Below are 12,441 nucleotides of genomic sequence, written 5' to 3'. Positions count from 1 at the left end.
GGCAGAAAGGTTAAATGCTGAAGCATTTAACACTGATGTGTCCTGCTGAGTTGTTCCCAGGCTTGATTTACCCGCTCTGTTAGAGACGTGCACCGTATTTCTTGGATGAATTTATCTAGCTTTTGTTCCCAGCTACTGAATCCTGCTTTGCCTTTTCCTGTTAGATCAAAAAGCTTTCTGCAGTTGGAAATCCCTGCCTTGCGTGGGTATTTATGGGCTGAAAGCAACCTCCCCATTGATTCTTTGTTGAACTAAACAGATAGCACTTCTGTGTTTGCCCTTTGGTATCCTGTTGTAAAGGTGGGTTTTGCAAAATGCCGAGTCTGTCATGGAAACCTTTGCAGTTTTGCAATGATGACAGCAGAAGCGGGCACATTACTGCATTATGCAGAAATTAAATATCCTCTCCAGGTTTACTTAATATTTTCTCCTGTCTGCACTGAAAAATCACATTCGCTGGGTGCAGCATAGCTTTTCACTGGTCCCTACATCTTCCATGCATGGATACATGCGACAGCCAGTTTGCCGTGCGATCCTGCTGTTTTTGCAAAACTGCTCTTTCTTAGCATTAACCCACCAGTCCCTGCAAAAAACTCGGTCCCCTCCAGATCACCGATGCTGAAAAATCGGAGCCCAACGACAACTCCTCTGGGCCTTCGCTGTAACGAAGCACCTGATACAGCTCGGAGGGTGGAAAACAAAGGCACAGGAGCTGCCTTTCCCCACAGGTGCTGTGAACATCCCTGGAGCCATGGTGGGCATCGTGGTGGGTGGTGCCATCCTGAAGCGGTTCCAGGTGTCCCTGAGGCAATGCAGCGCCATGTGCGTCCTCGGCATGTTCCTCTGCCTGCTCGTGGCTTTCCCCCTCCTCTTCCTCGGCTGCCCCACGCAGAAGGTCGCAGGCGTTACCTACAGCGAGAGGTACCAGCAGCTACACCTAGTCTGGGCAAGGGTGGGTCATACCCGCATTCCCTGTGGGTAGCTCCCATTCCCAGCCGCACTCCTTGGAGTGGAGGTGGGAGTTAAGCAGAATACCCAGAAATGGTTTTTTTCCCTCATGAGAAACGGTTAACAATGATAGAATAAGGCTAGAAATTAATGCTTTTGTGAATAAACACCAAATCCACTGCGTCTTTATTCCTTCTACTTTCAATGACTGGTTGTGAAACCTGAAGTAAGCATATTTTGGCACAAACAACACAAGATTCATCTTGGAAAGTGCAGCGCGCTACTCACAGGCAAATGATTGGGGCAGGGGCCAGCTCTGGGATAGAATCATAGAATCAAAGAATCACAGGATCACATCATGGTTTGGGTGGGAAGGGACCTTTCAAGGCCACCTAGTCCAACCCCCTGCCATGAGCAGGGACATCCCCAACTCGAGCAGGTTGCTCAGAGCCCCGTCCAGCCTGACCTGGGATTTTTCCAGGGATGGGACATCACCACCTCTCTGGGCAGCCTGGGCCAGGGTTTCACCACCCTCACAGTAAATAATTTCTTCATAATTTCTAGTAGAAATCTCCCCTCTTTCAGTTTAAAGCTGTTACCCCTTGTCCTGTCGCTACAGGCCCTGCTAAAAAGTCTGTCCCCATCTTTCTCCTCAGCCCCTCTCAGCCCTGGCAGCTGCAGGAAGGTCTCCCCGGAGCCTTCTCTGCTCCAGGCTGAGCCCCTCCAGCTCTCCCAGCCTGTCCTCCCAGCAGAGCTGTTCCAGCCCTCGGAGCGTTGCTGGGGCCTCCTCTGGCCCCACTCCATATTCAGCATCCTGTGGTCTCAGTGGAAACTGGTCCAAGCACCCAGCAGGGAGCTCACCACCTCCCACAATGTGGTGTTACGCTACCCAAGACCCCACATTTGGGGCCAAATACGACAGAAATGGGTGACTCCATTGATCATTTGGAGCAGAAGGAGCAAAGGCTTCGGGTGTTACAGTAGAATTTCTATGGGTCCTTACATATGGGGAAGGTTTTGTTAAACAATGAAGTGTTTCTTTACGCATCTCAATTTATGTGCAGTATGTTTTCTATATAAGATGCATATTAATGATGCTCAATACCATGTATTAATATTTTCTTCCTGTCGTAGCTCTGGATTTGGACACCACGCCTTGGAGTGTAACCTCCAGTGTAACTGCCCCGAGAAAGCCTATAACCCCATCTGCGGCTCTAACGCTATCGAATACATCTCACCCTGTTCCGCCGGCTGCAGAGTCGTAAATATCAGTGCAGACAGCAACGCAGTCCTGGTGAGTCATTCCCACTGCGCTAGTGTCCTGGCTTGGGGTGGCTAATGAGGGATGACCAATGCAGCGCTCAAGTCTGGCGATTAGGTCTTCTGATGTTCTGATGTTAGCGTTGGACAAACTCTGCATGAGCCTGTGGGATGAGCAGGGGAAGGTTGAGAATGTCCCAGGAAAACCCCTTGTAGATAGTGTCTCTTAGCACTCTCCAGTATAACACAGCCTTTTCCAGTACAGGTCCTTGGCCAAGGCAGCAGACAGAAACCTTTGAAGTATCCAGCCTTTTAGGATGTCAAGGTGTCCTTCCCCGCCCACCGCTCCCCCCCAGGTCAGGTTTTGTTCCACAGACCCTAGCTTCAATATCTACCTTGCTACCCAGCAGCTTGAGTGGACTTCTTGCATGGAAGATGCAAAGACCTTCTGCTTTCCCTTCCCAACTAAATGGTGACCAACAAGGTGACCTTTCTTAGCTGTGTTTGCTGTGGTGGGACAGGAGGGCATGCAGTATGGGAAGGCTAATCACAGCACTTAGCATGACCCCGAGTCCATGGATGCCTCTTGTACTCAAGGGATGCTTTCTCCAAGGGGTGAGTCAGCCCACCTCCAGGCTCCTGCTGTGAATTGCCCCATCTCTGTTCCTTGAACAGGGACCTACCAAAACCAGGCTCCCAATTTAGGCATCACATGCCTGAAATTCTCTGAAACTGGATGGAGTCTGAGTGTTTCCATTTTTCCAGGGTTGTGAAGACAAAATATCAAGGCAGGTGGTACACATTTTCACATACTCGATGTCTTGCAGCAGGTATCACCCAGACTGCTCCCCCAATAGTATTTCCTTGGGCTTTACCTAAAATACTGCTCAAAACCTAGAATGAACAAATATTTTTTTTTTTTTTCCCTGAAGCAAAATGCAAAACTGCGCTTGGTCCAAACTGCAGAGTGGGGGGAAATACCACCTGAAAACCCTTAACTGATACTTAGCAGATGCAGGCTGGGTGTTTCCATCATATAACTTGTTATAACGATGCTACATCTATAGATTAAGAGACGAGGTAAGTCTTGCTTTTGGGGACTCAGGGAGCAACTCTGTATGCTCTGGGCAAGCCAGTCCTGGAGGGACCATTGCCCCAGTACACGTAGCACTGACATGTAGCAGACCTTCGGTGAATGCTCTGGGAGGGCCTTGTTAGAGCGATGTTATTCGCCTTTCAGCCTGCAGATTCGCAGGTTAAAAAGTCATGATTTAGTTGCAGCATGCGTCCTCTCCATAAGTACTGGTTGTCAAGCCAAGTGTCTGCACGAGAGGACAGTTTAGTGGGAGAGTCCCATTGTGGGGGCTAGAGAAATGGGGTTCTCTCGGCCAAGAGAAAGCCCTTTCTCTTGGCTTTCCCTTGATTTGCAGACCTGGCCCTGTGCTTCTCTCCCCTCTGCTGCTCCCTGCCTGTCCCCAAAACCCCAACAGGGATGAGTTTTCCCAGTGCCAATTGTCTGTTGGGTCTCCAGGCAATACGGTTCAACAAATGAATAGTAAGGAGATCTTTGCCAATTCAAATACCTATCCGAAAAACAGCAATCCATGCAGAGTGAGTAGTTTTCCGCCGTGTTCTTGGCACAGGATATAATGGCAGTGTGGGACTGTCTGGGCAGTTTTTAGCAGCATTTTGTTAATTAACACTTCATTTTAATAACAATTATGTTTTCTGCCAGAACTTAGTCCCAAATGTGATTTTCTGCATCCCTGCTCCTGCCTTTTGTACAGCAGATCCTTTTTTAGCTGCTTCTGCCTCCTCAAAGATGCCTCCAGCCCTTTGATGTCCTGTGCTCCTGAATGCGACCCACTCCTGCATTCATTATATGCCTAATTATGTGTAGCCACACGCTACAGCAAAATCAGGGCTCCCTTGGTGGTGCCATGCAAGCGCTGCTTGGTAAAGCCAGCATTAGCTCTTCCTTTAGCGCTGGGATAACTTGCTGAATCTTCTTTCCACCTCTTGATCCCATTTAAGTTGTGTGAGAGCTTCTTCTGCACGGGGCCCGTATCTCAATATGTTGTTACAAATGCCAAGCCATGTGCCAGCACGTAGTAGCCAACTCTACGTCTCTGGAGTTGCGTCTCCCTGGGACAGGGGAGCTCATGGCACACCGTGATGTGGCTACAGATGCTGAGCTCTGCTCCTTTATCATGCTGGACTAGGAGCTGAGCTCAGGCGTCTGCAGAGCAACCTCAGTCCCTCTCTGGTTTTGGGTGTTACCTGTTGCAGGAAAGGAAAAAAAGATTTTTGGACTTTACGGCATCCTCAGCTCCTGCTTCCTCTGCTATATTGCACTTTTCTTACCATTTTCAGCATCTCCTTGCCAGTGCAGGGACCTGTGGCATTCATTGCCCATTGCTTTCCATGTCCCAAATGCCCGGGTTTCTAGAAACCCTCCTGATGTGCGGAAAAACCTACAACTTTGGGCTCAGCTTTGCTGCAGCCCTTCCAGAGGAGGCCAGCACAGTGCAAGCTTGGCTTTAGCACTTTCACTTGAAAGCCCTTGTGCACCGAAAGCAATTTGCTCTTTGCATCGCCCTGTATCCCCAAATTTCATGGGCAACAGTGGGAGCCTGCAAACCTTGCCAAGAGCAGGACCTTGCAGTGACAACCTTTCAGTGCATTGCTACCCGTTTGGGTCCGGCGTGACTGATTGAGTTGAGGTGGCCGCGGGGGCTCCCCTGGGGCTGCGGGAATCTCTGTGCCACGGGGCTCCTGGGTTTCTGAGCACCTCTCTGCTCTCGTCGTGCACGGCCACGGGTGGGATCAGGGACATCCCTCTGCTGCCAGCTGGGTCGGATCGGAGCTGGGCAGCACACACCCCAAAATTTGGCGTACCGGGAGACCTCAGCCGGGGAGAAAAAGTAGAAATAAGACAGCATCAGGCAGAGTTTGGTGTGAGCAGCTTTCTCTCTTAAGAAAACAACTTGCTAAACGGTACTGTTGGGAGTTTTTGACGCATAGCCCTGAAAAATCCAGGGCTGGACCTGTGCCATCCAGCTGCCTGCCCTTGCCCGGAAACCGCAGCCCTGGTTTCAGGGCTGCTCACGGATATTCCCCTCTCCCTGCTTCGCTGGGCTTCTCCCCAGCCCTGGCGCTGCATCAGCCTCGTGGCACCGCTGCCCAGACCGTGCATCTCACGGAGACAGGCCACCGGCGGCTTTGCGGCTTGTCCCCGCTGCTCAGAGTTTTTTGCAGCTCTAAAATCCTCCTTGGTCTAAAATCCTCCGAGGTTTTGAATGGAAGGGGCAGCGCCCTGCCTTGTGCCTCCATCGTGTGCATCTCCAGCCCGTTGTCTCCATGTGGCTTTGTGCGAGTCCCCTCAATGTCGCGACCCTGGTTTTCTGTAAAAGGTGGCAGTCACACAGGTCGAGCGAGTTTTAATTTATCTAATTGTGTTTTTGTTAACTGATTTGGCCCAAATTAATCTCAGCTCTCGTAGGTACTTATCTGTAGTGGGTCCTGCGGAGACCCACCTCTCCCTCCATGACTGCAGAAGGAGCCCAGATGATGAGTGTGGTTTAGTTCGTTGGCTGAAGAAGATAAATCCCAGTCTTAATTTAAAATATTAAATCATCTTTCCTAGAGGTAGGAGGAGGGATTGTGTCCCCTCTCATCCCAAGTCTCCCCGCCATGCTCTCAACCAGGAGCAGTTCCTTGTGGGTGTCTTTTAGGGGCATCAGCCGTGCCACTTCCCCAGGCAGTGATGTGGGAACGGCATTTAGAAGACCCTGGGCTGCTCCTGCCTCTGGGATTACCCTTCTGCAGACTGCCATCCTGCCGTGAATCTGTCCCCCTCTGGCAACAAGAAGATCACGCTCATTTTATTAAAGGTCTCTTCCCGCCGAAAATGAGGTTTCTTGTTAAAAAAAAAGAGAATAGTGACTAAAATTTGGAGAGAAGAAAAAGCCCATATCCCTCGCCCTGAGGCATCCTTCCTTTGCTAACGCTGACCCTCTCTCAAAGGTGAGGTTTTGCATTTTCCCTTGGCAAGTGTTTTCTTTAGTTGCCAGCTCTGCTCGACATGTAGCCCCTGGTTAAAGGGTCTGGCAGCAGGAGTCAAGCTGGGTACGTGTGATGGAGCCCAGGCTGCTCCCCTGGAGACCTCCTCCAAAAGGTACAACACGGGCCAGTAAGCTCACATCAGGCTTGAATGTTGTATCAGCTGTGGGTGAGATTTTTCCATGCCAAGAGTCCGGATTTATGCGGGATGCCAAAGCATTGGGCTGGCAAACAACGGCGCTGAAATAAACCTGTGTGTCAGCAGGTGTGTTGTGCGCAACAGGCGTGAAACACAGGTCTGGAAGCAGGAGCATGGAAGGATCACTGTGGGGGGCAGGGAGGCATTGCTGGGGCTCACACCAGCAAGGCAAGGATGCATCGGGGCTGGGGGCACGTCCAGGGGCCGCTGGAAGCACAGCGAGGTGAGCCGAGGTACCGCGGTGGTCCCAGCTTCCCCATCAGCTCGGCGTGCGCACGCGTGTGACATCCTAGTGATGCCCGTGGGACCTGGTGGGACTGGGACCTCCTTTCGGAGATGGCAGCATGCTGGAGGCTGGAAGTGGGGATGGTAAAAATGTGTTTCCTCAGCCACTCAGTCTGTTATTCCCCGCTAGCTTAATTGTGTGTGTTTCTTTTCTTTCCCCCTGCTCCCTGAAGTGTTGAGTGCTAATTACGGCTAATTATTTACAGACAAAACCTAAACACCCTCCCTATCTATGACAGCTGGCAGCTATCCCTGGTATCTCCATGATGAGCAGCCTCTGGGTTTTCTCTCCTCTCTGCAGAACTACTACAACTGCAGCTGCATCTCCGAAAACAGGCTCGCGGGGTTTGCCAAGCCTGGGACCTGTGGCACTGGCTGCTCCCACCTCTTCCTGCCCTTTGTGGTCCTGTCCTGCCTGGCGGGGATCCTTGCCAGCATGTCCCACACACCGTCCTTCATGATCATCCTCAGGTGAGCGGACCGGGTTGGCCATGGTCTAGGGGCGGCCACTCCTTCAAGCATGGCAGAAGAGGCATCCAGAGGTTGTGTTTGGAAAACCAAGCGGTCCTTGAATTGAGGAGGAGGGTTTTCTCCAGCTGAGGGACTGAAGGGTTAAATCTATACTGCACTGCGTGCCCAGTTCCTCCCAACTGCTTTTACGTGGGTTTTCCACGTGTTGGTGCAGGGAATGGAGAATGGGGCTTCCCTGCTCCTGTCACCTGGCAGTGCAGGTGGTTGTCCATCTTCTAGGCTGTGTCTGGCTTGGGAGCAGGCTGTGCTTTGCTAGCAAAGACCTGGCACGTCTGGGCGGGACAGAAACGTCACGCAGCTCCAGCCTCAAACGTTGAAGCAGGAGAGACCTTCAGGACTCGCTCTTGCAGACCCTGCCCTAACAGAGCTCCTGCTGCCCTAAGACGGCAAAGGCTCCTCCAAGGTCTCTCTGGCTGTTGCTGCTGATCCCTGCGGAGCTAAGCAGCAAGTGGCGATTTCAGGCTGCTAGAGGCTTTGCCATGGAGCCACCAGTGCTGCATGGCCAATTGCTCTTGCAGGCAGCATGGTGTTCACCAACAGGCTCAGGCAAGGAGCAGCCGGTGGGTGTCATGCTGTGCCAGGCACCCACAGCACCCACAGCACTTCCACCCGCCGAGGGGGCCGTGGGGCTCACGGGGACCCCACATTGCCATCAGCACCTCCCATTCCAGGTCTCAGCGCAACCTTCAGATCCAGCAGCCATCCCGTTCCTTCTCCCCACCCACGGCTGATGCCTCAGTGACGAGATGCGCCATTAACTCAATGTCAATTTAGCACGGCCATACGTGGGCGCTTTTTAACGCAGCTCCGTGCTAAGCTAAGAGATTTCATTACCTTCTGTCCTCTGATGGATCTCACTTGAAGACAGCCTCCCTTCCCGGTGTGGAGAAGCAATTGGGACTCCAGTTTCCCACACCCTTGGGAAGGTGCCGACGGGGTGGGCAGTGGCAGGCTGGACCCAGCCTCCACACGAGCCCCAGGCTGGTGGGGCTGAGGCTGGGGCTGTGCTGGGGGAGAGGGGAGAGTACGGGGGAATCTCTGTGTTAGTCTATAAATGATATTTCCAACAATTTTGCTGTGGCTGAAGCACTCGGAACAGTTGCTTTTTAGGGAAAAGCTGTTTTTGCCTTGGCTCCCAGGCATTATTAAATCACCATTTATGCCATGAGTGAGCTGTGCACACACTGGGCAGAGGGGAAAGGGAAGATGAGTGCCCTGAGGTGGCATGACCCGGGGGTCCTCTGCCACCCAGCCCTCTCGCACGTGTGAACCCAGCAGGAAACACAGCCTGCAATATTTATTTCATTAAAAAATATTTATTTATTTGGGGTGCCGCCAAAATGTACACTGGGGCATCCCACCTCAAAAAAAGCCACTTCCTCAGTGGGTAAATCCCTTTTCTCTTTCAGTTACAAAAAGCATCCCTTGTATTGCTTGTGTTTGGCAGACCTGGCAGCTATACTGGTTTCTGTGTTTTACTCATACAGATTCTTTAAACTAAAAGCAAAAAAAAACCCCCTTAGTTGGGCTCCTCCCTCTCTCTTACGGAGTTTGGTAGGTTTTTCAGGCCAGGAAAAGGCTGTGGTAAGCTTCTAGCTTCTAGCCCTAATGAATGAAACAGCATCATTTTTGCTGATGTAAACGGGAGCTGCCTGGGGTCCTTGGGGCTTTGGGTTGAAGGATGACTTTTTGGGTAAGGCTCCGTGCGATGCCAGGCAGGGAAACATCCATCTTTGCGCAAATGCAAGAGGGCACGCTTTCCATTTTGTTTTCCAGGAGCATCCAGCCTGAAGACAAATCGTTTGCGGTTGGGATACAGTTTATGCTGCTGAGAGTTTTAGGTAAATTAAAACACGTTGAAATACCATCCTGGAAAATCATGGCAGCTCGTGAGGATTCATGGGGATTTCATCCCTGAGCAGCCCCAGGGCTGCAAAAGTGCTGTTTATTCAGAGTTTCAGACTGATCAAAGCCTGTCCCGAGCCAGGGAAGGATGCTGCCTTGCAGGGTCTGGGGGGCTGCACGTGGTGGGGAGGGAAAGAAGCATCTCCGTGGGGCTACATCTACATGGCTAAATAAAAGAGGGCAGGGAATAAGTTGGGGTCCAGGAGGACAACCCTTGGCTGTGTGCCGACGCTGCCATGTTTGCCTCCAGCGTATCAGGGTGGCTGCAGTCCACGTCCTGTGATCCCACTAGTTGTCTTTTTTTTTTGTGGTGGAAATTAGTTTTCACCTGGAGGCCCCCAGAACATGCCACTGCAGTTGTGGGAAGGTGAGCGTCATTCCTGGGATGAGTGATGGTCCCTTATCAAAGAGCAATGAGAAAGAAGGACCTTCTTGTATCTTGGTGGGGTGTGAACACACAACCAGCCCTGGGTGTGTTGCGCAGGACCAGCGGCTTCATGGGCCACAGCAGAGGAAACCATCCCCAGCCACTTCCCACCCTAAGGCGTGGGAAAGTAACCAGGGTTGGGTCTGTCCTGCCTGAGGTGCTTCCATAACATAACAAAGCCCCCTCTGTCCCTCTGCTTCCAGCGTGGATGCCAGGGCCCGTTCTGTACGGCAGCGCCATCGACACGACCTGCATCCTTTGGGAGAAGAAGTGCGACAGGAAGGCAGCCTGCAGATACTACGACAACAACCTCTTCCGGCAAAGGTAGGGATGGGCGGTCAGGATGAGGGCTGGGGGTGCAGAGGGAGACCCAGGGGGATCGTGGTATCGGGCCACCTCCAACATGGAATAAGTTGCTGCACATGCCATGCTGAGCAAACAGGGACGCTCGCATCCCCCCGGGCCAGCGCTAACTCCCAGCAGTGCTCAGCAATGGTTTGGAGGGAATTCACTGGCACAAGCCAAAACCGCGCCAAGGACCATGCTAACTTGATGCTATAGGCCACAGAGGTCCACTTCCAGAAGCACTCCCTGCATTATAGCGAGGCCAATCGGCCACCGGAACAACCTCCACAGGGACATGGTAGAGTCCCCATTGCTGGAGGTTTTCAAGATGCGAGTGGACAAGGTGCTAGATAATCATCTTCCTTCCCATGAAAGGTTGGACGAGATGATCTTCTGAGGTCCCTTCCAACCTGGGCTGTTCTACGATGCTATGATTACTTATTTCACGAGCATAGACACAATCAGCCTGTCCTGACACCTTCTCTGTGGAGGGAATGCAGCAGCAGGGGTGAGCCCAGCCTCAGAGCTGCCGGTGAGGTGGTGCAGGGTCCATGCAGGGTGCCTTGAACCCTGGGGTTCATCTTCGAACAGAACAGCCCAGCTCGACACACAGAGGACACCAAATCCAGACTGTGCACAGTAGGGATGCTCGAAGGGAGCTGTAGGTGGTCTTCCACCCCTGTTGCAAATTCACCATTAAATGACTCCCTGCCCAGTAGCTGCAGCAAGTCCTAGTCACACTCAACCCCAAGACATGTTTGTGTATGGCTCCTTTTTACCAGGAGATATGATCTGTTAACGTAACACCAAAAAGAAGTAGCTCTTCCTAGCTCTTCCTCCTCTTTCTGCCACCCTTCTCGGGAGCCAGGGCTTTGCTGCTGTTGCTTGCCCACTGCTGAATATGCCCAAAGATCCCATCATAGAATCATAGAATCATTAAGGTTGGAAAGGACCTCTGAGATCATCAAGTCCAACCATCAACCCAACACCACCATGCCCACTAAACCGTGTCCCCAAGTGCCACATCTACACATTTTTTGAACACCTCCAGTGATGGTGACTCCACCACCTCCCTGGGCAGCCTGTTCCAATGTTTGACCACTCTCTCAGTAACGAAATGTTTCCTAATATCCAATCTAAACCTCCCCTGGCACAACTTGAGGCCATTTCCTCTCGTCCTATCACTAGTTAGTTGGGAGAAGAGACCAACACCCACCTCACCACAACCCCCTTTCAGGCAGTTGTAGAGAGCGATGAGGGCTCCCCTCAGCCTCCTCTTCTCCAGACTGAACACCCCCAGTTCCCTCAGCCGCTCCTCATCAGACTTGTTCTCCAGACCCCTCCCCAGCTCCGTTGCCCTTCTCTGGACACACTGCAGCACCTCAGCGTCCTTCTTGTCGTGAGGGGCCCAACACTGAACACAGGATTCGAGGTGCGGCCTCACCAGTGCATCCCCATGCTCAGTATCTGCTGGGTTCCTGGAGCTGTTGGTGCGTGGTGCCCTGATTTATTGTGTTTCCACTCCACAGGTATCTTGGTCTCCAGTTTTTCTTTGAGGTGGGCGCTTTCCTGTGCTTTGTGACTGTGTATGTGATTCTCAGACGGCAGGAGAAGGAAGCCAGTAACGCAGCAGAGACAAAAGCAGACCCAGAGAAGGAGAAACTGGCAGGAAACTCCATAAAGAGCCCAGAATCCAAAGTGTGATGCCAAAAATGCGAATTGTGACCTGTGTCCAGGGAGGTGAAGCCATGTGAATCACCCCACACTTGAACTGTGAAGGATGGATGCTTGGAGAGATAGACAATGGGGCTGCTTCATAATCTTCTGGGTGGGATGTGCTTCTTCTGTACTGCTGTGGGAGTCTGTCCTTACACTGTTCTACACCAGCCGCCTCCACCTCAGTGGTGCAGCTTGCTCCTTCACGTCGATTAGTCCGCACACATTAACCTTTGGACACTGCAGTCTTCTGGATTTATGTCCTCCCAAGCATTTTGTTCCTGCTGACAGTGTTGGTGATGCCAGCACTGAGCATTAACCATATAGCTGAAGGGTTTTTTGGTTTTTTTTAATAAATCATTTTTAAGAAATGGTTTTGTACTGAACCCATACATCTCCATGAATGATGGTCTGTCCTTGCCCCGAAAACGTCAGTTGTGCTTGTTCCTTTTGCTTTCATGGTGTTAGATGGTCTCTCTTCCTTGAAGGCTTCATCCAGCTCCAGCTGACATTGATGGGAGTTTTGTCCCAGGCTGTAGACCGTTGCAAGGACCAACTCACATGCTTCACCCAGCTGCTGTGTAGATGCTGCTTTGGCAGTGAGGGGCAGGGATGAGGGCACTGGGGAGGGAAGAACATCAAAAGGAACCATAGGTCCAGCCCCGAAGAGAAACTCCAATAGCCACAGACTTGTCACGCTTTGGCAGCGCGGCCACATTTTGCAGCAATAATAATAAAATTCTTATTTTTGCATTATCAGTAC

The 12,441-nt window shown here is 51.7% G+C and overlaps 1 protein-coding gene across 1 annotated transcript in view; it reads left to right on the top strand.

Annotated features, from left to right (window-relative positions):
- SLCO2B1 (solute carrier organic anion transporter family member 2B1) overlaps positions 1 to 11,666 on the top strand; it is a gene marked incomplete at both ends in the record, with an annotated part of 45,935 nt that extends 34,269 nt beyond the window's left edge. The window contains 6 exons of the mRNA XM_082004388.1: positions 729 to 921; positions 2,083 to 2,242; positions 7,056 to 7,225; positions 9,062 to 9,126; positions 9,821 to 9,941; positions 11,492 to 11,666. Coding sequence (XP_081860514.1) covers positions 729 to 921; positions 2,083 to 2,242; positions 7,056 to 7,225; positions 9,062 to 9,126; positions 9,821 to 9,941; positions 11,492 to 11,666 — 884 coding nt within the window. The remainder of the gene's footprint in view (positions 1 to 728; positions 922 to 2,082; positions 2,243 to 7,055; positions 7,226 to 9,061; positions 9,127 to 9,820; positions 9,942 to 11,491) is intronic.
- Between the last annotated feature and the right edge of the window lie 775 nt (positions 11,667 to 12,441).

This window comes from Phaethon aethereus (assembly GCF_964289735.1).
Source record: "Phaethon aethereus genome assembly, chromosome: 1".
Classification (NCBI taxonomy): domain Eukaryota; kingdom Metazoa; phylum Chordata; class Aves; order Phaethontiformes; family Phaethontidae; genus Phaethon; species Phaethon aethereus.
The sequence above is the reverse complement of the archived record's forward strand: the minus strand, read 5'-3'. Positions and strand labels throughout refer to the sequence as shown.